This window comes from Phocoena sinus, chromosome 13, assembly GCF_008692025.1.
Source record: "Phocoena sinus isolate mPhoSin1 chromosome 13, mPhoSin1.pri, whole genome shotgun sequence".
NCBI classification, from domain to species: domain Eukaryota; kingdom Metazoa; phylum Chordata; class Mammalia; order Artiodactyla; family Phocoenidae; genus Phocoena; species Phocoena sinus.
In genome coordinates, this window is record NC_045775.1 from 80517246 (window position 1) to 80541525 (window position 24280).

The following is a 24280-nucleotide window of genomic DNA, read 5'->3' on the forward strand; positions in this document are numbered from 1 at the left end:
CCAGGGTGGAGTTTTTCAATCCTAGAATGCTTCTCATTTAGAGGCCTGGAAATGAGTAGGTCTCCATTTCGAGTTTTCAGAAGTAAACAATGAATCGTGGTTCTACAGGTGCCACCAGAGTGGTTTATGCAAGAAAGATGATGGGGAACTGCCATCAACAGACACCCAGGCAAAGAGAAAGCCTCAGCCTCGTCAGAAGTGTGCCCTCATCTGAGTAAGGAGCCTGAATCAGACAAAACCCTGAGTGACATTAAACATTCACGTTGCTATTTTCCTCAAGAGTCAGATGGTCCTAAGAACATGAAAGAACATGAGCCCATCAAGTTGGATGAAAAACACTCTTATATGTCTTAGGATATCTTAGTTCCTGGGTCTTTAGAGTTAGAAGCAAAATGCACAGACATGTCTTAATAGCCAAGACATGTAGCACCCGCTGAGGGGGAAGGGCAGCCTTAGAGAATTAGATGATGTGATAACTTGGATCCAGGACCTGGGCTACGTGAGCTCCACCCTCAGAAGGTAGGGAGACACTGATGTGACAACCACAAATAGGGTTTGGGGGGTCCTACTGACAAGAATCCAGCCAAAACTTCAGCCATCAAGTAACCTCAACCAACGGAGAATCCATCACTATCACAGGGCTCACATCTTTTCATCCAGAAGATTCTATAGAACAAGAAAGGACAAAGAGAATCAAAAGTATGGTGATTTTGTGTCAAGAAAGAATTTGTACCCATCTGGTACTTTATGTTGGAGATCAGGGGTCAGCAAACTTTTAATGTAAGGGCCAGAGAGTTAGGTTTTGTGGACAATATGGTCTCCATTTCAACTATTCAATTCTGCCATTATAGCATGAAAGCAGCCATAAACAATACACAAATGAATAAGCATGGCTGTATTCCAGTAAAACTTTAGAAAAAGAGGCAGTGGCCACATTTAGCCTGTGAACCATTGTGTACCAACCCTAATATGCTGTAGACATATTATTCTCCATATTCTTTGTTAATAATTCTATGCAACCCTTTTCTTTCCACATCTGTAAGTTTCATGTTTCTCAGTTTAACACTAGATTTAAGTCTTTAACACTTTTGGCACTAATAGAATCCCAGTGCTTAGTCTTGGAAACCACACCTGCCCATAACTGCCGATCAAGGGGGAAAGCAAGCATGTTCACAGAACTAGCGATCTCCCTGCCTGTACTGAGGGGAGACTGTCGTGAAGCATGAAATTCCATTTGGCTTTCTGTTATTAAAACTGTCTTTGAAAGTGTTGGTTAAACAAAGGAGTCTTTGGACACCCAGACATCAGAAATGACCGCTATCTCCTATAAAAGATAACCTGTGATCCCTAAAAGCCAACAAATCTGATTGGCTGTCTTCCCTAGAGATGTGTTTGCCCTGGTAACGGTATTTAAATTGACATCGCTATTCTGTAAAAGGTAAAATACTGGGGAAGTCTGCTAAGCCATGAGTTCACGGCACCCTCTTGCCACATCTGTGACTCGGATGGATTCCTTTTTTCAAACTAGATGAGTCCTGGGCTCATTTAATTTACAAATAGGATGACGACCCAGGTGGCAAAACTGAGCAGGGCTCAGGGCGGGGGACGCAGACCTGTGGACTCCAGTCACGAGCCAGCCAATGGCAGCCAAGGTCATGGGTGTGTCTCAAGGGCATCTGCTGACCTCCTTTGCCCCCTTTCACCTGCTCAGAAGGTCAAGAGCTACTTTGGCTCAATGTCCCCAGGGCATTAGAAAGTAAGAGTACCGCACAGGTGAGGTTTGTCACTGTTGTCCTGCTGTGGCTTTGCAGCCTCAGACCAGGTGGAGTCGCATCGTGTGAAGGGGAAAGGGCAGCAGCTGAACCAGAACCATGGCGGTTCTGTGCATTTGGCGTAAATGTTAAAGTTTGAGATTTTGATAAACTAATAATATAAATATGACTTTCGAAGATGAGTAGTATAGGGGTGTGGGGGGGACAGTAAACCATAGAAGAAAGCTCTAGAGAAGGCAACAGTCTAAGGACAGAACCCCTAAAACAGGAGTTACGGGCTGGCCTGTGTTCCCAGAAATTTCATATGTTGAAGGCTTAACCCCCAGCACCTCTAAGTGTGCCTGTATTTTGGAGATGGAGCCTCTGAAGAGATAATTAGACTAAAAGGAGGTCATTAGGTGGGCCCTAATCCTGTATGACTGGTGCCCTCATAAGAAGAGGAGATTTGTACACAGACACGCAAGGAAGGAAGATGGTGTGAAGACACAGAACACAATCATTTAGGAGCCAAGGACACAGGACTGCCAGACAACACCTTGATCCTGCACTTCCTGCCTCCAGAATTGTGAGAAAATAGATTTCTGTTGTCTAAGCCCCCCAGTGTGTGAGACTTTGTTATGGCAGCCCAAGCAAACCGATACAAGCAACGATTTCTCAATGAATTGTTAAATGAATTATTTTAAAGTGAACACTATGCATTCCTTAAATTCTGAATGGAGACTTAAAGGTCCTCCCGGAATAAGAAATCAAGGAAAACTTCTTTATGCTTTAAATGTGCTATCCCCTAAAAAAAAAAAAAATAGATAAACCAAACAAACATAACAAACAAAAAGCCTCACTAGGGTGGAGGAAAAAAGGAATTTCAAGCTTAACGATCACCTTTTTTCTTTTAACAAAGTCTCTGACAGACTCTCGGCTTGCACAAACGTATTAAAATGCTAAAGAAACTAGGTCTTAAAATGATTTTCTCCTTGACACAGGTGCCTTCCAGATAAAAACTTGAACTAACAAATCAGTTTATAAAGTCTGGCCCCCACAAGTATAAAATATGTAAAACAACCAAATATTCATTTAAACAGTATTTCTATATTCTAATTTCTTAAGAAAATCAGATGGGAACCAGGGAATTCTAACTTCATTTAATGTTCTTAGTGTCTTTACCTAATTAAAAAAAAAATTTAAGATATGCAAATTAGCAATAGACCCGCAATTAGTAGTTGTAAAAAGGCCATTAGGGGGAAAAAACAAGCTTTTTTTTTTTTTTTTTGGTAAAAAGGATACATTTTAAAGATCTGGTTACACACTTAAAATCTAAGGACTTCTGACCAAAAATTAAAATGTTCTAAAATTACTTTATAAATCAAATTAAAATAATTTAAAATTTGAATTCAAATGTATTTAATGCTCCCAGGAAAGGAAAACTAATAAATTGTTTTGTGATTTAGGGTTTAAAATGTGGCTTCGCATCTTCTTCCTGATTTTATCCAATGTAAATACAAAGTACAAATATAGAGTTTTAGTTCATGCAAACTTTGTTTTCTAAAGAGGCTAAAATGGTTGGAACTTCTAACATCCCCCCCCCTTATCTTATGGGTCAATTGGTATCATGATCTCAGCTAACATTTAGGTGTCTTTAAACCTAAACATAGGCCGGAACCAAGCGGCATGATTCAAACTGTGTTGTGATTTAAAAACTCATATCTTTATCAACTGACTTGTGTAAATCACATGATACTGTAAACCAAAAGGCCCTATAGGGTAACTCGCTTAAGCTATATGGATACAGTGTCCAGAGTTTCACGCTTCTCTGACAAATCCTTGGTGTCAACAGGGAATCAACTACCCATGATTTCTTAAACATATTTTCTAAAATTACTAATTGAGTTCGGGGCATTGGCCTAATGCATATTGAGATAAATAGTCAATAACTTGTATTTACCTAAAGACACAAGGAAATTACCAAAGAAGTTTCCAAAGAAATTAAGATGCTATGTCCCCACGTGTTAATATGTTTGTTCTTCATGACACCCAAGTGTCAATAGTTAGACTGACCTTATAAACAAAGAAACACTGTTCATCTGAGTGTGTCCTGGGGACCATGTGTATCTTTTCTGGATCAGCAGCAGATACCCAAGTATGAAGCCCTCACCAAGACCGACAAAGACTCCTAAAAGCCCCTGCTCCTGCGTTTGCAACAGCTCATCTTGTAAGAGCAACCCAGGAGTTCATGCTACAGGAGGAATCGCAGAGAGTTTATAAAGCCCTAAAGCTTCATCAACATCTTCAGAGTCTCAATTCTCTAGAAGCAGCAGAGGTATTAAATGATCAAAAGAGAATTCTCAAAAACAGAGGGGCTGAGGTCTAGGAATCCTGGACCGACATGGGCCACCATCCCACCCCAGTTCTTGGAGTGGGAGATCCAAGGGGGCCCAGGTCCCGACCTCTCCTCCAAGTCCTAGAGCAGCGCTCCTCCCTGGAGGAGGAGTGTGGTCCCTGGGCCACGGCTGGTCCTGTCCTCATGCTCCCCGACTCACCCCCATGAGATCAGCCCTGAAAATTTAGAAACATATAGAACAATTGACAGGATCATTTCATGTCTGTTGACCCTAATAATGAAAAATTGGGACTTGCGTTTTACATGTTTTTTTGATTTCATTTTTATAGTTATTCATTTTTGTTGTATTTTACCCAAGTGTACAGCTGCATGACAGGCTAGCAATTTAAAAGCTTCACTGCACTTCCCAAAGAGCTTGGGAAGCACGGTGCTCAAGGGTTGCCCAGCTGCCCTTCCCCCACCGTTAGCAGAACCCTAACCCTGACATGAGGATCTCACAGTGCATCACCACCAATCCCTAATGGGGGCACCAAAGCCATCTCTTCAGGGTCTGAGAAACCTGGATCCTGAGCCATTGAGCTGGGCGGCTGAAGGGACATGCCCAGGGCTCAATGGAAGGCACCTGTCAAACCCTGCTGACCTTCCATCTTGGATCCAAAACCCTCATTGGAAGATGTTGGCATCACCCATTTAACAGTGTCTTACCACACAGTTCTCTTTTCCCTGGACACTCATGTAAGTTCCAGACAATCACTGTCATTTCCTTCTTCTCACACAGGCACCGAGTCCTAAAAAGCCCGTGTCTCTGCTGGACTAGTTTGAGAGTCTTCGTCTCACGTACATTTACATTCTCTCAGACCTCCCACTCCATTTGGGTGTGTTTCCATCTAGACTTCTCTTGAAACTAGAGAAATGTGTGTGCCCTACAGTTTGGGGTGTATTTTAGTCATCTCACATCTTTCCCCACTGTTACCTCATCTTCACAGTCATTTTTAATGTCACCAAAATTTCCCGTTAAGTGACCCTCAGAATCTGGGGCAGCTCAGAGTAATGATAAAAAGCAGGGGCCTTGGAGTCAGATGGCCTGTACCACACTGCAGCTGTGTGGCTCTGGGTAACCGACCAAATCTCTTTGAGTCTCAGTTTCCATAATGACAGATGAGGATAACAAGACCTACACCTCGGTGAGTCTGGGGAAGATCACATACACACAACGATCGTGACAGTGTCTCATGCGTGGCAAGCATGCCACCAATATGAAACATTATTGATAATAACTATCAACCACTAATACATGAATAGTTAGGTGACTTTCAACTTTTCAAATGCCAAACGCAATTTAGACGTTTATTTATACAGCCCTTTTCCATATTTTAGATGAGCTCCCTAAAGCAGAATCCTGGGAGGGGGATGAGCGTGTTACAAGGTGAAGGGCTTCTGGAAGCCTCCTCACATGCTGACAACACACACCACGACACCCCTGTCAGAACACAGCGTCAGGAACCTAATTCCACTGTGACACTACCAGCGGGGAATGCCAATATACATTCTCAGTTGCAAACTTAAGAAAATGAACAAGCATCCCATCACTTTTAGGAGCCCCCCCACCCCACTTTTTGATGCACGGGGAAGAGGAATTTCAGCGGCCAAGGCTTCTTACCCACATAACCCTTCTGTCCCTCGTCGGAGATCCTCAAAAGGAGCTCCAGGTGGGAACTGCTGATGTCTGGCGCCACGATCTTGGCCAGCTGCCTCCACTGGGCCTCCTTCACCACAAACTCTGTGCCCACCTTGACTTTCAAAATGTTGAAAGCCTCTATCATTTTGTGACGCTTCAGGTATGCCAGTGTGCGAATCTCATTCTTGAAAAAACAGAAGTGTGTTTTTTTAAGAGGAAGATTCAAGAAAGTCTTGATTTTCCACCTTAAACATTTCAAGGCAATGGAAAAGTTCATCTGAGTGTGTCCTGGGGACCATGTGCATTCTTCTGGATGAGCAGGAGATACCCAAGTGTAAAGGCCTCACCATGCTTGACAAAAAGTCCTAAAAGCCCCCACTCCTGGGTTTACAACAGCCTATCTTGTAAGAGTGACTCAGGAATTCACGCTACAGGAGGAAATTGCAAAGAGATGTCACCATGGTTCTGCTGATTCACAAGGTACCAAATCCCTCCCCTGCTCCAGGGATGGGTAGCTAACCCCCACCTGCAGAAACAGGACTCAGCTTACCAAGTGCAAATGAGGGAACCCAGGAAGGATAACCTGTGTGGTGAGAAACAGAGCACCAGGAGGCAGACAGGTCCAAACTCCGTGCTGCCCAGGAGGAAGGAAGATTCCAGAAAAGAAGGAAATCAGGTTTGCTGCTGAGAGACAGGGAGATGCAGGAGAGGGAGAAGACAGATCTACCATTAAGTCAATCAAGAAAGAGAGGCGGAGGGGGAAGAAATGCAGGGACGTGAAACGAGGCTAGAAGTGGTCAGAAGGAAGAGGTCCAGGGCAGGAGGGTCAGCGAGGGTTTGCCAGGAGCTGCCATCCGGCTTGACTGTGCACAGGGAGTCTTCCAGACAAGGAGAACCCCCCTCATGTTACAATCGGCCACGTCGATGCCCACCCCTACTGCTCCCTTTAAGCTGATTACATGGCTAGACCTTAAATTCTTTTTTTAAATTGAAGTAGAGTTGACTTACAATGTTGTGCTAGTTTCAGGTGTACAGCAAAGTGATTCAGTTTTACATATATATATATATTCTTTTCCATTATAGTTTATTACAAGATATTTAATAAAGTCCTCCGTGCCATACAGCAGGACCTTGTCGTTTATCTATTTTATATAGTAGTTTGTATCTGCTAATATCAAACTCCTAATTGATCCCTGTCCCCCTTTCTCCTTCAGTAATCATAAGTTTGTTTTCTATGTCTGAGAGTCTGTTTCTGTTTTGTATGTAAGTTCATTTGTATCACTTTTTTTTTTTTTTTTTTTTGCAGTACGCGGGCCTCTCATTGCTGTGGCCTCTCCCGTTGCGGAGCACAGGCTCCAGACGCGCAGGCTCAGTGGCCACGGCTCACGGGCCCAGCCGCCCCGCGGCATGTGGGATCTTCCCGGACCGGGGCACAAACCCGCGTCCCCTGCATCGGCAGGCGGATGTTCAACCACTGCGCCACCAGGGAAGCCCTGTAACACATTTTAGATTCCACATATAAGCGATATCATATGATATTTGTCTTTCTCTGTCTGGCTTACTTCACTTAGTACGATCATCTCTAGGTCCATCCACGTCGCTAAAATGACATTATTTCATTCTCTTTTATGGCTGAGTGGTATTCCATTGTACATATGTACCACATCGTCTTTACCCATTCATCTGTTGATGGACATTTAGGTGGCTTCCATGTCTTGGCTATTGTAAATAGTGCTGCTATGATCATGGGGTACATGTGTCCTTTTGAATTAGAGTTTTCTCTGAGTATATGCCCAGGAGAGGGATTGCCGGGTCGTATGGTAACTCTATTTTTAGTTTTTTATGGAACCTTCATACTGTTTTCCATAGTGGCTGCACCAGTTTACATTCCCAGCAGCAGTGTAGGAGGGCTCCCTTTTCTCCACACCCTCCAGCATTTGTTATTTACAGACCTCACATTCTTAATGGTACAGCTGTGTCTTCATCGCCGTTGACTCCTCAGAACTTTGGTGTTGGGCACAAAAAACACATTTAAGATACGCTTGCTGACTGATCCATGTGGCAGAAAATTAATTTTCGAGAAGTGTTAACTAAAAGAAACACTTCTTGGGGGAGGGGGAGCCACAGTTGTGTCCAGCGCACCAGACCCTCTGGGAATGCCTCTTCCTGCTCAGGAGGAGGGAGTCAGAGGAGGAGGGTTACTGGGAGGCCTGGCCTTGGGGTCGGGAGCAGCTGAGGTGCCCACAATGCACAGACTTCTCAGAGCCTGGACAGGCCAGACACCTTCAAAGGGAGGTTGGCCGAATCTCAGACTCAGCCTACCACCCACTTCTCCTTAGCTGCGAACATTTAAGTTCTCCCAGGCTTTCTACTTGCCCCCTGGTGGGAACATCCCTAAGCAAAGAAAAATTCATAACAGAACCAAAAGGATCTAACTCAAAAGGCTATGTCTTCCCTTAAAGAAAATGACCCTTGGATGAAATGTATCTCTGTGCAATTAGTTTTACAATCCTAGAAAACAGCCAATGAGAGGCGTGCTCAGGTGGGTGACAGTGGGGCCCGCAGGTGAGATGACCCAGGTATCCTGGCAGATTCCAGAAATAAAGCACGCTGCGCCCCAAGCCCTCAGAAGCCTCTGCTTGTGCAACACCTCCAGCAATTCTCCAGACATTAATCACAGAAGAAGGCACCAGGGCAGAAACTATGGGCTTTAAGGTATTTTTGCTTCTGTTAGAGGTGGGGAAAGGAGCTCGGAGAATATCCCCAATCCCAATGATACACAAAACATTTCCAGGAGCCATGAACTATCAGATGCATTAAGAGTGAGGAAGAATGGATAAAGAAGATGTGGTCCATATATACAAGGGAATGTTACTCGGCCATAAAAAAGAACTAAATAATGCCATTTGCAGCAACATGGATGGACCTAGAGATTGTCCTACTGAGTGAAGTAAGTCAGAAAGAGCAGGACAAATATTGTATGATATCACTTATATGTGGAATGTTAAAAAAAGGGTACAAATGAACTTATTTATAAAACAGAAATAAAGTTACAGATGAAGAAAATAATCTTATGGGTACTGGGGGGAAGGGGGGAAGGGATAAATTGGGAGATTGGGATTGACATATACACACTACTATATATAAAATAGATAACCAATAAGAACCTACTGTATAGCACAGGGAACTCTACTCAATACTCTATAATGACCTATGTAGGAAAAGAATCTAAAAAAGAGTGGATATATGTATATGTATAACTGATTCACTTTGCTGTACAGCAGAAAGTAACACAAAGTTGTAAATCAACTATACTCCAGTAAAAATTTAAAAAAATAAATAAAAGCGAGGAGCAAAGCCAGGACCTCCTCCTGCACGTGAGGCTGGGACACACCATCAGACCCATTGCAGACTGGCAAAGAACCGCCTGGCCCAGCAGAGGACAGCAAGGCACCAAACGAGCCTTCAAATTCACCAAAGCCAAAGGTAAATGGACACATTCAAATATTTAGCAAATGCATTTGCCAGCCTCCCTGCTACTGCACCCAGCCAGGCACCCTGACCCCCGGTTCATGCATGTTACCTTTAAGTGCTTCCTATAATTGTTGTAGACGACGGCCAGAAAGACGGACATGAAGATGTAGGTGTTGATGATGATGTAGGTTATAAAGTACAGAGAATACCACCAATTGAACTCATAGGCAGGCATCCTAGAAGGAAATAATTATCTTTCATGGTTTCCCGTGCCCTGGGTCCACAGTGCATAGAAGGCTGACCGTAGGTGACATCCCACATGGACAATTCACATGCTCGAGGCACAGGAAAACATTCTCTCACTCTAACTCTCCCCCAAACTGTGCTATGGGGCCTCAAAGCCATAACCATCGTCAGTGCTAAAGAGCTCGCTCCAGACTGCCTTCTGAAATTCTTATTGCCTTAGAGAGGTGTCAACTTTCAAAGCAGGCAGGACCTTGGAGATCCCCCCATCCCTCCCTTCACAATGAGAAAGTCAAAGCCCAGAAGGAGAGTCACTTGCCCAGAATTACAAAAAGAATCTGAACTATGGCCTGGAGTTATACTCAAGGCTCTTCAGGGACACCAGACTGCCTTGCTGGGGAGCAGATAATTTTCTGTCCACGTTGGGACAATGAGAATGAAAGGCGCACCGTTAATAATGGTGCCGGGACAAAAGGCATAAATGGGGATGCATGTTCACGCCACCTTTAATGGAAACTCGATTTTGTGCAGGAAGGGATGTTGAGGGGGGCAGCCTAATGTTTATGGGGAAGATCCAAGAAAACACAAGGAGGGCCAGGAACTTCACCTTGCTCACTTTTTGCCAGAGCCAGGCCCAAGAATGAGCAGGAACCCAGAACAAGTTGACGTGATGATCCTACACACAACTAGACAACAGAAAGCCCGCCCCTCTCCCGCAGTGCAGTATGGGAGGAGATGGGGTTGACATTTGCAGTTAGAATTCTATCTACACTCTAGAACCCCAAGAGCTACCTACTCAGGGTAGCACTGGTAAATAATCTTACCTCCATGAACAAGGCAAATCCATAATATACAGGACATTAGGGGGAAAAAAAACGTAATGTTTTTCTCCTAAATAATGTCCACATGCGTGGAGAATTTTCTTTCCTGTTTCATTTAGCCAGAAAACCACCTCAATGCTTAGGAGAACAAGCCATGATTCTTTTACAAAAATGGCTTAGGCGTTTCAACTCAAGACTCAAAGAAGATTCCAGAATAGAAAGTGGGCTCAAATATTTAAGTTGTATCTCCAGAGATGTCTCCTGTTGCTTTCATTTTTTAAAACATTCATCTAAATTTAGTTTTCAATAAAGTGGGTAGGCTATCGTTAGTGCCAACACTTTGCACTCTTCAAAAACTTTACAAGGGGGTGCTTCCCTGGTGGCGCAGTGGTTGGGAGTCCGCCTGCCGATGCAGGGGACGCGGGTTCGTGCACTGGTCCGAGAAGATCTCACATGCCGCGGAGCGGCTGCGCCGGTGAGCCATGGCCACTGAGCCTGCGCGTCCGGAGCCTGTGCTCCGCAACGGGAGAGGCCACAACGGTGAGAGGCTCGCGTACCACAAAAAAAACAAAACAAAAAAAACTTTACAAGGGATTTCCCTGGCGGTCCAGTGGTTAAGACTCCGTGCTTCCACTGCAGGGGGCATGGGTTCGATCCCTGGTCAGGGAACCCCAGGGAACTAAGATCCTGCATGCTCCAGTGTGGCCAAAAAAAAAAAAAGAAAAAAAATAGTACACAAACATTTTACAATGAATATGAATAAACAGAAAATCACTTTTTTTTTTTCTTACAGCTGCTTTTAAGAAAGTGAATCCTGTTACGGTAACAGATGCCCGTGAACATGAATTGGGGGCTCACGTACATGACATCGGGGCTGTTTGCGGTAGTGACCAGCACGTAGAGCTCAAATGCTATGTCCAGGATGTTGGTGAAGTAGGGCGATCCTTCCACTGTTTTGAGACCCCTAAAAAGGAACCAGCAACACAGAGTGAAAAAAACCCACAGACATAAATGAAGCTGCAGTTTCCGACACACTTTTCCCCTTTCGAGAACCCTCCTGGAGTGCCTGAACGAGGAAGATAGCATCTAGTGACCGATTCTGCCACGCACGGGCTGAACTCAGTCGTGGGAGAATTCTCAGGCAGAAACTTGCAGAGCAGCCTGCTCACCTATCCCCGAAAAGCTTCAAGGCCATGAGGGAGAATACCAACATGCTGAAGATGAACAAGAGGAAGACGTAGAGGATATCAGGCAGAGTGTTCCGGATGCTTCGAAAAGCCCTTCGGATCTGTGAAGACAACATCTCATTTCGTTTACGGGCAATCAGCTAATTTTCTGCAAAAACAAAAACCACACCCACCCCTAGCAGATGCAAACGGGTATATCGAGAATGGATAAACCACAGGGTCCTACCGTATAGCACAGGGAACTATATTCAATATCCTGGGATAAACCACAATGGAAAATAATATGAAAAAGAATGTGTATATATATGTGTATAACTGAGTCACTTTGCTGTACAGCAGTAATTAACACAACATTGTAATTCAACTATACTTCAGTAAAAAATAAGTTTAAAAAACACGCCCTTTGGTATCCTAAATCATATCCTTACCTGACGACTTTCAGGGAAATTAATTAGGAAGACTGGCCTCAAGGCCCTTGACCATCGAACTCCGTGGATGTTAACAGCCTCCAGGGACCCATAGGTAATCAGATCAATCAAGGTCAGCTGTGAGAGACACGGGACAGAGGTGTTGGTGCTGCCAGAGGACAGAGGAAGTGACCGTGTGGATGCATGTTCACTGACCCAGAAGGACGGTCACGATACGTCATGGAAAAAGGCACATTTCACGAACAGCATAATCTGGTTTCATAATAGAACGTTAGTAGCAGCTGTCGTTTGAGACTTTACTATGTGCCATGTCCTCTAATAAGCTTTCCATAGATTATTCCGTTTATCTCACCACACCCCTAAAGTGGGCACCATTCCTGGCTGGAAATGCTTGAGGCACAGTGAGGGAGATCACGTGGCCCCGGACACACAGCCAAAACGGGGGGCAGACCTGGGACTGGAACCCAGGTAGTCTGGTGTCAGAGCCCCAGCAGTTACCCACACATCGTTACCTACATGCACCCACACTATATTGTACTTGACGTTAACTTCTCTTCAATTCTGCATATGAGATAGGTTTTCTAGCCTAGCAATGGGGTAGAAATATCTAGACTACAGAAAACTTTTATCATTCCTTATTAAGGTCAGTTTCTGATCCTGAGGACAGGCAAAAGAAGAAGGACCCAGTGCAGTTTAGAAAAATATAAGTTAAAAAAGAATAATCTACTGTCATCAAAAGTGTTAGCTCAGTCCCTTTGGTGTCAAGGCATAGAGGATTGAGAGAGAGCCAGCGCAGGGGAGAGAAAGGACAGAAACACAGAAAGATGCTGGTGCTGGCTGTTGCACTGCGTACCCACTGGAGGGAACCAGGGTGACTGTCCCAGGCCAGCATGGATGGACAGATCACCAAGGGTTATGGTATCTGAGGGGGCTTCCTGGAGAAGGCAGTCCCTGACGTAATCTTAAAGCAAAGAAGAAACTTTAAAAGGATAAAACTCAGAGAAGTCAAGAGCCATGGCAGGCAGACAGTAAAGGGACTCTCGGGAAGCAGAGGGTCCTGGGGGTGGGGGCAGAAGAGAGCAGAAAGTGACCAGACCCCAGACCGAGGGCAGGTGGCTTTGAGGGCCAGGCTAAAAAGCTAAGTCTTATTCCCAGGGCCTGGGGAATCCAGAAAGTCTTTCAAATAAGGGTGATGGAGGCAAAGGAGTGAGACCCATCCTGGTAACAGATGCAGGACAGATCTAGACAGGGCACCCGTGTCTCCTCATCCAGTTCACTCCATACACCTTTACGGAGCGCCTCTTACGTGCAGGGTATTGTTCTAGCTCCAGAGAGAGAGCAAAGAGCTAGCTAGAGAGTGCCTGCCCTCGAGGGGTGAGTCCTCCAGCAGGAAAGAGCAGCATTGATGTTAAGTATGCTCTCTGGCAGGTGGCGGGACCTGCTCTGGAGAAAACCTAGGTGAGGCAAGGGGCTGAGGACATACGGGGAGGGGCAACCGAGCAGCACAGGGAGGAAGGAGACCTGGGGGTGGGGAGGGACACGAGCTTCAGCCACGACGAGGACTTGGGCTTTTTTCTGATGGGATATGGGAAGTCGCTGAATGATCTGAAGCAGGGAGCACGCTGACCGGCCTTAGGACTCGGGCTTGAAACGCGCGTGTGAGCCCATCATCTTCTAGGCTGCACGCTGGGCGTCTTCGGAGGTGCGGAGGGACCTCCGACCCTGTCCTAGGAGGGGGCCGTGTAGCAAAAAGGGCCACAAAAGAGGTACCCGCTCCCCTGGACGAAGAGCAGGGGTGCCTTTTTCTATTTTATATACTCTATTGTTTGGATTTCTCTTTCTTCCAAAAATAACCTCTCCCCTCACTTTTTTTTTTTTTTTTTTTTTACAGTTTTCCCACCCATCTCATCCTCCACCTTCCTGTGTCAGGTAACACTGTTTTCTGGACTGAATCCAAGCTGTTGTCACAGGTCTCATCCCAGATTGAGTGTTCTTGCATTGGTTTTTTTAATAATAGAAAGTGAAGCTATTTCTAAAAAATAAGACCAGACAGATACTCTGTGTATTCTCGGCATTCAGCAGACGTGTGAAGGGAAGTCGAAAAAAAAAAGAGAGAAAGGGCGAGAAAAGACAGTGGACATTCTAGGCCCAAGAGACACTGCACACGGAGGAAGAGCATGCAGGGCAGCAGGCAGCTCCAGCGGCTGGAGTGGAGGGGACCGCGTGAGGCACGTTTGCAGGATGGGTGGGTCGGAGGGCTCAACAGTCTGTGGGGCTCACAGAGTTTTTTTGAGCAAGGGAGGGTCGTGATCTGCGGTGTGCTTCTGAGAATTAACCCAGCAGTGGCATCTCAAATGCATGTATCAGGGATCTGAGGTTGAGGTGAGTATGGCAGTTCCTGAAAGGAGAGACAGGGCTCTGGACCACACTGTGAGGACAGAATGGCGTGCAGCAGAGAGATAACGCGTGGCCACATCAGACCACGGCAATGGTCCCAGTGGGGAGAGGGGGAAACGGTGCCAGAGGCATCCTGAGGGGGTTTGGGGAAGACGGGGATGAGAGAGAACGGAGCGAATCTTGACAAGGAGGACTTGGAGTGAGTGATGGGAGATAAAGCACCACAGACCAGTGAAAAACAGCTATGGGAGTCGTGGGATGAAAAGGGTGGGTTTGGTCCCTTTGAGTTTGAGTTGAAACACTGATGGGGAAACAGGAAGCAGGTGGCCACAGAGTGAAGAAACTCAGAGGGGAAACCAGTATCAGCTACAGCCTGGGGACCCCTACCCACCAACTGTTCATGGAAGCTCTGAGAATGGATGGCCCTCCAGGGAAAGAACATCAAGTAGAAAGAGCAGAGACGAGGACTCTGAGGGGGGTTAACTGGGAAGAACTGTGGTTCGGGCTGGCTGCCTGCTGTGCTGAGATGCTAATTATAAAGTACCCTCAGCTAATCACTGCCCGGGCCCCTCTCTCATCACAGCAGCATTTCAGAGCACATTACCCCTGCCTCACTTGGCATAACGTCTTAGCATATGTCCTTCTAGATTTTTCTATGGATCTCTAACACTCCTTCCTCTTTTCTTTTAACAAAGATGTGCTCCAACTGTACTGTAACCTGCTCTTTTGGCTTAATGGACCATAAGCATGTCTCCTTGAGAATAGACACGTAGGTGCATTTAAGGCCATTTTAACAGATTGTGGATGTACCAGGTTTTATTTATTTCCTATTGTCAGGAAATCCAGTTGTTTCCAATTTTTCAATACTATGAACAACTCAGCCATGACCATCTTGTGGCTAAATCTTTGAACACATCCTTTTTTTCCTAAAGACCAAGTCCCAGGATTGGAAATCTGGGAGCAAGCACATGCACACCTAAGGCTTTTCGAAAAGAACTGCCAACCAGCCTTCCAGAAAGACCGCTTATTCCTCCCTCGAGTAGAGTGTGCCGGGTTCTGTTGTCAATCTTGGTAACATTGTTTTATAGGCAAACACATGGTATTTTATTGCTGCTTTCATATGTAGTTCTTAAAGTTAAACATTTTTTCCTGGGCTTCCCTGGTGGCGCAGTGGTGGAGAGTCCGCCTGCCGATGCAGGGGACGCAGGTTTGTGCCCCAGTCTGGGAAGATCCCACGTGCCGTGGAGCGGCTGGGCCCGTGAGCCGTGGCCGCTGAGCCTGCGCGTCTGGAGCCTGTGCTCCGCAACGGGAGAGGCCACAGCAGTGAGAGGCCCACGTACTGCAAAAAAAAAAAAAAAAAAATTTTCATATATGCAATTATTTATGTCTTCTTTTATGAGATGCTTTCACTCATTTTGAGCACATTTTTTATCGCAGTTTCTGTCTCTTTTTTCTTTAATTTGGAAGTGCTCTTGATATGTTAAATAGTCACACTGTCACGTTTTGCCTAATTTGTGCTTCAGTCATTGTGATCTGCTGGCAGTTGTGCTGATGGTGTTTGCTATACAAACATTGTCATTATTTCTTTTTTTTTTTAATTTATTTAATTTATTTTTGGCTGCATTGGGTCTTTGTTGCTGTGCGCGAGCTTTCTCTAGATGCGGCAAGCGGGGGCTACTCTTGGTTGTGGTGCGCGGGCTTCTCACTACGGTGGCTTCTCTTGTTGCAGAGCATGGGCTCTAGGCACGCGGGCTTCAGTAGTTGTGGCACGCGGGCTCAGTAGTTGTGGCTCGCAGGCTTAGTTGCTCCGTGGCATGTGGGATCTTCCCAGACCAGGGCTCGAACCCGTCTCCCCTGCATTGGCAGGCGGATTCTTAACCACTGCACCTCCAGGGAAGCCCTGTCATTGTTTCTTGAACCACCCCAAACCTACTGAGTTTCTCTTCATAGTTTTCTCTTCATAGTTTCTACCTTTGACCACAAACTCTCAAAGGCACTGTCATGAACACTCACCACTATGGTTACCACGATGCAGATGTTTTTCGTATCCTTCCAGAAAACCATCTGAGGAGTGACTTTCGCAAAGTGTACAAGTCTCCCAGAGAATGCAGTCAGACAGAGTACTTCTGCTATCGAGGTAGCCTGTGACAGAAGAGACAGAGGGAGCCAGCGCCCTGCCACTCAGAGGCATGGCTTAATTCTCTCTTACCACTCCGACCTCCGATCCCCCTGACACCACCCTGTGAGAATTAGCAACGTCCTTTAATTTTACTGAAAGTTGCAGCAAAATTCCTTGCTGGTTGGAATGGTTCTTTTTTCTTGAGAGGAAACCTGCCCTTGAACCACAAATCCCATGACCCAGCTGGCAGAGGCTTCCTTGGGGTGGGGTCTGAATCAGCAGGCAGAGGAACCCCAGAAGGCATTTCCTCAGAAAATGAGGGGGGGCGGTCAGGGATGGCAGAAGCAGGGGCAACCACTATGCTCTCAAATTCCCCACATTCATGCTCAGAAAAGACACCTAGAAGTTCAGTTTCTCTAATAATAACGCTCCAAAGATGTGTTTCGAAATGCCAGGTCGTTCCTTAGACATCGCTGCCACTGCTGTGCCACTGCCTGTGTTGTGGTTGGTTAGAGGAGAGAACGGAGGCCCCTGGGCCCACTGCAAAGTCCTGACCATCTCCTCCGTGGGCTTCAGGGCATCAATTCCAAACTCCCCGCAGGCAGCTAGATTTGCAGGCTGTGTGTGCGGCCCACGCTTTGCCTGCGATTGCCAGGAGACAGAAAATCCTCCCGAACAAGGGCATTTTCCTCCACTCATGGGGAGAGGAGTATGGCAAAGTAGGACAAGATGGGGAAAGGGACGGTTTGGCCCAGGCGAGGAAGATGGAAAGGTCTGGGCTGAGGATGGAGGGAATGAACTTCCTAAGGGACAGGAGGAAGGGGCTGGGGCTGGGCCCTGAAAGCAGCAGGTGGCACAATTCCCCCATCCCCACCCCAGCCCTCATGAGGCCTGGGCTCCGATATGGGCTGCAGTTCCTTCAAACTTTCTAGCTCTCAGCCTGTTCACCTTTCAGGGGCTATAAAGACTCCCTGTCAAGGCCAGGCTTGCAAAAGGGCCTGGGGCAATCCCAGGACACCCTTGCTCAAGATAAGATTTTCTTGGTAATGCTGAATCTGGCCAAAGCTCCCCCCCCCCCCCCCCCCGCCCCCGCCATAATACATTGGATTTTAGAGGCTTGAAGTACAAACGCTGGCTGAAGGAACACTCTGGAACTCAGGCAGCCAAGCCCACGCTGCATGTGACCAATAACAAACGGAAAGGTGAGGACTCAGAGGGAGGCAATGGGCTGAGAAGAGACCCTGTGGACCGCTCACCCCGGCCAGTGCCATGGGGAGGGCAGGGGGGTAAGGGGGACCGACCCTGTCCAGGTTTGTGAATGCACAGCTCTGCTTCTGCAGACTTGGTGCTTGTTTCAAAAGTCACTGGGCTAAAAGTTTTCTACCCAGAGACTTCATTAATCGGGACATCTTCATCAAACGGATGTGTGGAAGACCGCCAACTCTGAGCCCCCAAAGAACCACGCTTCTGGTTTTCACCCCCTCGTGCAGTGTCCTCCCCTGTTGACTCAGGGCTCGGGCATGTGATGGGCTTTGGCTTTGGGACATCAGCAAGTGTGGTGTGTGAGGAGGTGGATGGTGCTTGCTCCCTGGGATGCTCTTTCTTGGACCCCACCCACCCACTGGGAGAAGCCCAGGCCATGCGGAGTGGCCATGTGGAGGGGAGCACAGCTCCAGCCAGGTGAGCTCCCAGCTGCCAGCCAGACATCTACCACCCTAGCCAACATGAAAATCTGCCCGGTTGAGCCCAGTCACCTGCAGAATCATGGGAGATAATAAAAGGCTGTTCTTTAAGGCAAGAGGTCAAGGAATTCTGTCAAAGGACCAGACGGTAATATTTTAGGCTCTGCAAGTCATACAGTCTCTGACACGACTACTCTGAGAGGCAAGAGCTGTGTCAAGAATTAATGTGAGCAGGTCATCAACTTATTACTTAGACTCATCTGGAGTAGCTGGGTAATTTCATGTATTACTTAAAAGCACCTGTAAATAATGATTTATGACTATGAAAAAAGCTGGAAATGTGGCAAGTACAAGTCATATATTACACTATATTATGACATTGTCTACCCGGCGTTAGATAAATACGCTTTTAAAACATCGTTTGTCTGTCCAGTTTGCCCCTGTAGGCACAGAAGACCAAAAACTGCCACTCCCGGGGCTTCCCTGGTGGCGCAGTGGTTGAGAGTCCGCCTGCCGATGCAGGGGACGCGGGTTCGTGCCCTGGTCCGGGAAGATCCCACATGCCGCGGAGCGGCTGGGCCCATGAGCCATGGCCGCTGAGCCTGCGCGTCCGGAGCCTGTGCTCCGCAACGGGAGAGGCCACAGCAGTGAGAGGCCCGCGTACCACAAAAAAAAAAAAAAAAAAAAACAAAAAAAAACTGCCACTCCCTTGCCAATGCCTACCGATGAAAGCATCAGCTCAGCGAGTAAGCAGAATTCTTCCAACCCCCCTAGCAAGAAAAATAAAACCAAATCCATACTTATTGAAATTTGAGGGGAAAAAAAGGAAGAGGCATGGGACCCAACTCATCTCTCACAAAGTCTGGTTAGCCATTCTGTGCTGAATGCTTACCAAGAAAGGCAGCGGGAACAGGGCCGGTTCCTCAAAGAGGGCAAGAGCGAGGTCCCCCCAAATGAAGAAGTAGGTGGCCGCCCGCATTGTCCAGTGGTTATAGAAATGGTAAAGTCTGGAGCAGAGAAGAATTAAAGAAGGTTATAAACAACGAGCAGGAGTTAAACAGCACCCCCAAATCCCATCAGAAGAAGCGTAGTGGGAGGTAAAACACAAAGTCCCCTCTCTGGCCACCTTTCCTTTCAATTCTAGAGAGTGAGGGGTAGCATTCAATTGAGCGCACACTATAAAACGCTAACAGAAAAAATCAGGGATATGATCATATCTCAAAGCACATTCTCTTAACAGTCTCCAGCTAGGATCGGCACCCTCCCCGTGGGGAGGTGGTGACCCTAGGATGTACTTTTAGAGGACTGATGCAGAACAAACCCGCATTAGAGTGACCTGTTATTACATGCCACAGGGGCCCAACCGATTTCTAATGTGCGTCAGCCTATCAGGGCATGGTGGACTCAGAGAGATCGTGCGGTCACATGGGTCTCTTCCCATCAGGGCGACAGTCCCCCAGCATCCAGGCGTGAGGTATTCACTGCGGCCTTTCAGGCACTGACACTTAGTCCTGATGATAAGAATTTTTTTTTTTTCTTATCTTAAGCCATATCTTTGGTTTTAGTTCAACCCCTAGGGGGTTAGGGAGAAAAAGCGGAATTCCCATGAAAAGAACAAACGTGTAAGTCGCATCAAAAGGCAACAGAAAGGAAAAGGACAAGTCTTCTTTTCATTTAGGCGCCTCTAAGTGGACAACTATATCTAGGAGGGAAAGATGATGACATGTTTTTAATTTGGATGCTTTATCTCCTGTCCTGGGTGTTATTTACTCATTTATCTGTTCTTAGTATATCTGTTGAATGCTTCCCTACCTGTGAGGTACCATGCCATTAGAACTAAAAAAAAAAAAAAAGGATAGGATTTACCCAACTCTGTGTGCCATACCCTATATACTTCTCAAAATATTTGTGGAAACAATGCCTTCAGTTTGGGTTCAACTTCAAGCATATGAAGCACTAAAGGAGAGGTGATTCTAGGGGATAGTTTAACACTTTAATTACCTGACAGCCTGAGGAGATGTTTCAAATGGAACGTTTCTGTTGTACTGAGCGTCAGAAACATAGGCAGCTGCCAGGAGAAGGTCCTCATTGGGAGAAAGTAAGGGGAGAACAACAGTCAGAGTCGGAAAAGATACTTTGCTTTTTCGTTGATAAGTATTTATTGAGTATAAAAGGAAACTCCTCTTCACCTCTCCCCTGGTCCCCACTCTCGCCAGACAGAACCAGCATTAATGGTACTGTATGTTCACCTCCAGATGTTTTCCTGAGCAATGAGAGTCCTGCAGTGGGGCTGAGGCACAGGCATGCTTAACTTTCCTGAATTTAAATGTAGGTTCTCAGAGGAGGAAACGAAAACAAGAAAGCACTGAACAGGATATATACACGTACTTAAATGGTGTATTTATACATACATATATAGGGTTATGTACACAAATATATATATATATATATATACACATACACACACATATATATAAACATAAAATTATATTTAGGTTACTTGATAGTTGGTTAGAGGGATTTTCAAATTTAATTTTGACAAGTAAATTATTGCCTTTCTTGACAATTTTTGAACTTAACTCCTTCTCAAGGTATGACCTCATTCTATACATACACATAATTTCAAAAGAATAAAATTGTTTTCATATGACACAAAGCTTATTTTTTCACTCAATATATTCTGGACTTTTTTTTCATGACAATACTTATAGATCGAACCCATCCTTTTTAACAAATGCCTCTTCTTTTAGGTAGTTTCCCTTTTTCAATATATTTTGAACACAATTATATTGAATATTTTAATATTTATTACACACACGTACTTTTATACCATAGGAGTGTTTCTGTAGGATACAGTATAACTTGTGGATGGAAGGTATGTCATTTTCTATTTTGATAGGTACGACCAAATTGTCTACCTCAAAGTTACGCATTTTATATGCTTCAAAATAGCACGAGGGCTTCCCTGGTGGCGCAGTGGTTGAGAGTCCGCCTGCTGATGTAGGGGACACGGGTTCGTGCCGCGGTCCGGGAGGATCCCACATGCCGTGGAGCGGCTGGGCCCGTGAGCCATGGCCACTGAGCCTGCGCATCCGGAGCCTGTGCTCCGCAACGGGAGAGGCCACAACAGTGAGAGGCCCACATACCGCAAAAAAAAAAAAAAAAAAAAAAAAGCACATGAATATACATGTTTTCCTACTTTTCGCGAACATTAATATGATTTTAAATGGTTGATAACATCCAATCAACCAAAGGGGCATCTTGAGATTTAGTTTAATTTGTCCATGACCTGTACAGCTAAGCCCCGTTGGTGATGGCTCACACTTCAGATTCTATATAAATTAGATAAAGAATACATACAAACAGACTAGCTATTTAGACCTCCTTATGTACTTCAGAAGTAAACACAACCTGATTATCCAACTGATTACTGGAGTTACCTCCTCAAAATAGAGGACATCTTCCTGCCTGGACTGGTATGGAAATCTCCTACTGGTCAAGAAAGTTAATTTTGAAAATGCATGAAGTATTCAGAGAGGTCAAAAGATTCCAAATTTTATATTTAATTTCCATATCAAACACACATAGTAGATATTTGTACACATAGTAGAACTGTGTTTCCTAAATTTATTTCATATTGCAACACTTTAAAAAATAAGTTCTATTGCATTAAAAACACAAACATTCGTTATTATGTCTTTTTAATAGACATTTCACCAAAGAAGATATAAGGATAGTAAATAAGCACATGAAAAGGTGCTCAACATCTTTAGTCATTAGGAAAAAGCAAATTTAAGCCACAATGAGATACTACTACATACCCACTGGAATGGCTAAAAATAAACACTGACCACACCAAGTGTTGACAAGGTTGTGGAGCAACTAAAACTCTTGTTGGTAGGGCTGGAAAACAGTGCATTTACTTTGGAAAACAGTTTGGTGCTTTCTTGGCCATTCCACTCCTAAGTATTTACCAAAGAGAAAGAAAGCATACGTCCACACAAAGACTTTTACATCCAGCCCAAGAATGCAGCTTATGTTAGACATGCCATTCCAAAGTTGCACTGGTATACAAATGTTCATAGCAGCTTAATAGCCAAATACTGGAAACGACCATAATGCTCTACAAACAGGTGAATGGATAAACAAAATGTGATATATCTGTACCAGGGAATATTACTCAGGAATTAAAAGGAATGAATTACTGATAAACATAACAAAACGGATGAATCTCAAAATAATTGTGCTGAGTGAAAGAGGCCAACCCCTCCCCCTCAAAAAGAGTACCTACTATATGAGTCTATCTATATAAAATTCTAGAAAATGCAAACCAATCTATAGTTCCAGAAACCAGATCCGTTGCCTGGGGATGGGGCACTTGGGACAGAGAGATGAGGCATGAAGAAACTTTTGGGGGTGATGGATACATTCATCACCTTGAATGTCGTGTTAATATCACAAGTGTATTTATACACCAAGGCTCATCAAACTATAGACTTTAAATGTGTGGTTTAGTACGTATCAATTATAGCTTAATAAAGCTTTAAAAATTGCCCTCCAAAAAAGATAACGGTTTGGATTACAAACTGATGTGGAACAATAACCCCTCAGGTGAATTAACTGCTGTAAGAACCCATCACCCTCTGGTTCATGTGCATTCTCAGGGCAATTCTTAAGGGCAGGTTATTAAAACCAAAGAAGCATCATGTAAATGTGCTGAACACTTATCACACATTTTCTTTTACATATTTACAAAAATATTTTAGAAATATAGTAGAAAATCTAATATCGATTATTTTTCCATGGAACACCTTGAACATTGAGGAACACCAGAGTTCCCCAGGACATGCTTAGAAATCTATTTTAGGTATAAAATGCCTAGCATCAGCAAGAGTTGATTTCTTTTTTTAATGAACACGTGTTAATTTTAAGAAAGTTTCATTAAGCCTCAAAAAGATCATACTGGGACAGCAAAGAATTCTGATATCAAAGTTTTTTAAAAGGAATATTTAAAGCAAAATGTCTCAAAGGCACTACTGTTCCCAATTTTAAAAGATGACGAGGGAATTCCCTGGCGGTCCAGCGGTTAGGACTCCTGCTTTCACTGCCGAGGGCACACGGGTTCGATCACTGGTCGGGGAACTAAGATCCCATAAGCCGCACAGTGCGGCCAGAAAACAAAAAAAACAAGCAAAAAAAATATGATGGTACTAATATCTACCCCCAAAGATGGGTATAACAGACCCAGCAAAACAGTTTGTCCACAAACACGAACAGGAAAAACATGCTCTCCAGCAATTCCTCAGCCAGCCGGGCCCTGGGGGTTACCTCCCTCAGACCCCACCCAGACTCCCGGCATTGAATCTACAAGCACCACGGCACCCCATCCAATTGCCCGCTTGCCGGCTGAACTTATGCCTGTCATGTTTAAATACGCTGACACTTTCACAATAGCTCATTTACCTTTACAGTAACGTTTCAAAGTGTTCCCATTCTTAACTGCTATTACGTTTCTGACAGTCTGTCTCCTTTTAAGATCTCATCTGCTCTAACTTCTGGTTCTTCTTGTCTTCCCTCCCTCCATCCCATTTGTGTACAACTTCTAAGTCTCCTACCCATTTTTGCTTGGGAAGAAGTACTCTCAACAGGCAAACTTATGGTAAATGAGCATTCTCACTTGTATTAAGGCCATTTGTATCTTCCCATAAAATGAATTTTTTTCATCCACCCCAAGAATGTGGCTTATGTTAGACATGCCGTTCCCAAACTGCACATACTTTTCAAGTTTACATGAGAACCACTGCCCACGTCTACCATGCAAATGGCAAAGACCGGATATCAGGCGTTTCCCCAGATGCAGCGGATAAGTGGCTTCGTACTTCAAAACAGCAGCCCCACTCTAGGGGAGGCCCTGCTGACCCCCTGGACAGTAGATCTCACCTCTGAGGCAGAATACAATCACCTTCAGACGTTTTGCTTGTAAAGATCCTGTTGCCCAGACCAGTTGCATCAGAATCTCTGGGAGGTGGGACCCAGGATTGAATTTTTAAAGTTCCCGGGTGATTCCAACGTGCAGTCAAGATTGAAACATCGCTGGTCTAAGTATGGCCATTTTACAACTGCTTCTCATAGGTTTTGTATTTT

The 24280-nt window shown here is 45.1% G+C and overlaps 1 protein-coding gene across 1 annotated transcript in view; it reads right to left on the reverse strand.

Moving 5' to 3' along the window:
• Positions 1 to 24280, reverse strand: part of LOC116764375 (two pore calcium channel protein 2-like) — a 43183-nt gene that overhangs the window by 15332 nt on the left and 3571 nt on the right. Inside the window, exons 2-9 of the mRNA XM_032652957.1 lie at positions 20138 to 20220; positions 19029 to 19143; positions 16349 to 16477; positions 11939 to 12055; positions 11493 to 11611; positions 11186 to 11287; positions 9369 to 9495; positions 5768 to 5969 (exon numbers count right to left, since the gene is read on the reverse strand). Coding sequence (XP_032508848.1) covers positions 5768 to 5969; positions 9369 to 9495; positions 11186 to 11287; positions 11493 to 11611; positions 11939 to 12055; positions 16349 to 16477; positions 19029 to 19143; positions 20138 to 20220 — 994 coding nt within the window. The remainder of the gene's footprint in view (positions 1 to 5767; positions 5970 to 9368; positions 9496 to 11185; positions 11288 to 11492; positions 11612 to 11938; positions 12056 to 16348; positions 16478 to 19028; positions 19144 to 20137; positions 20221 to 24280) is intronic.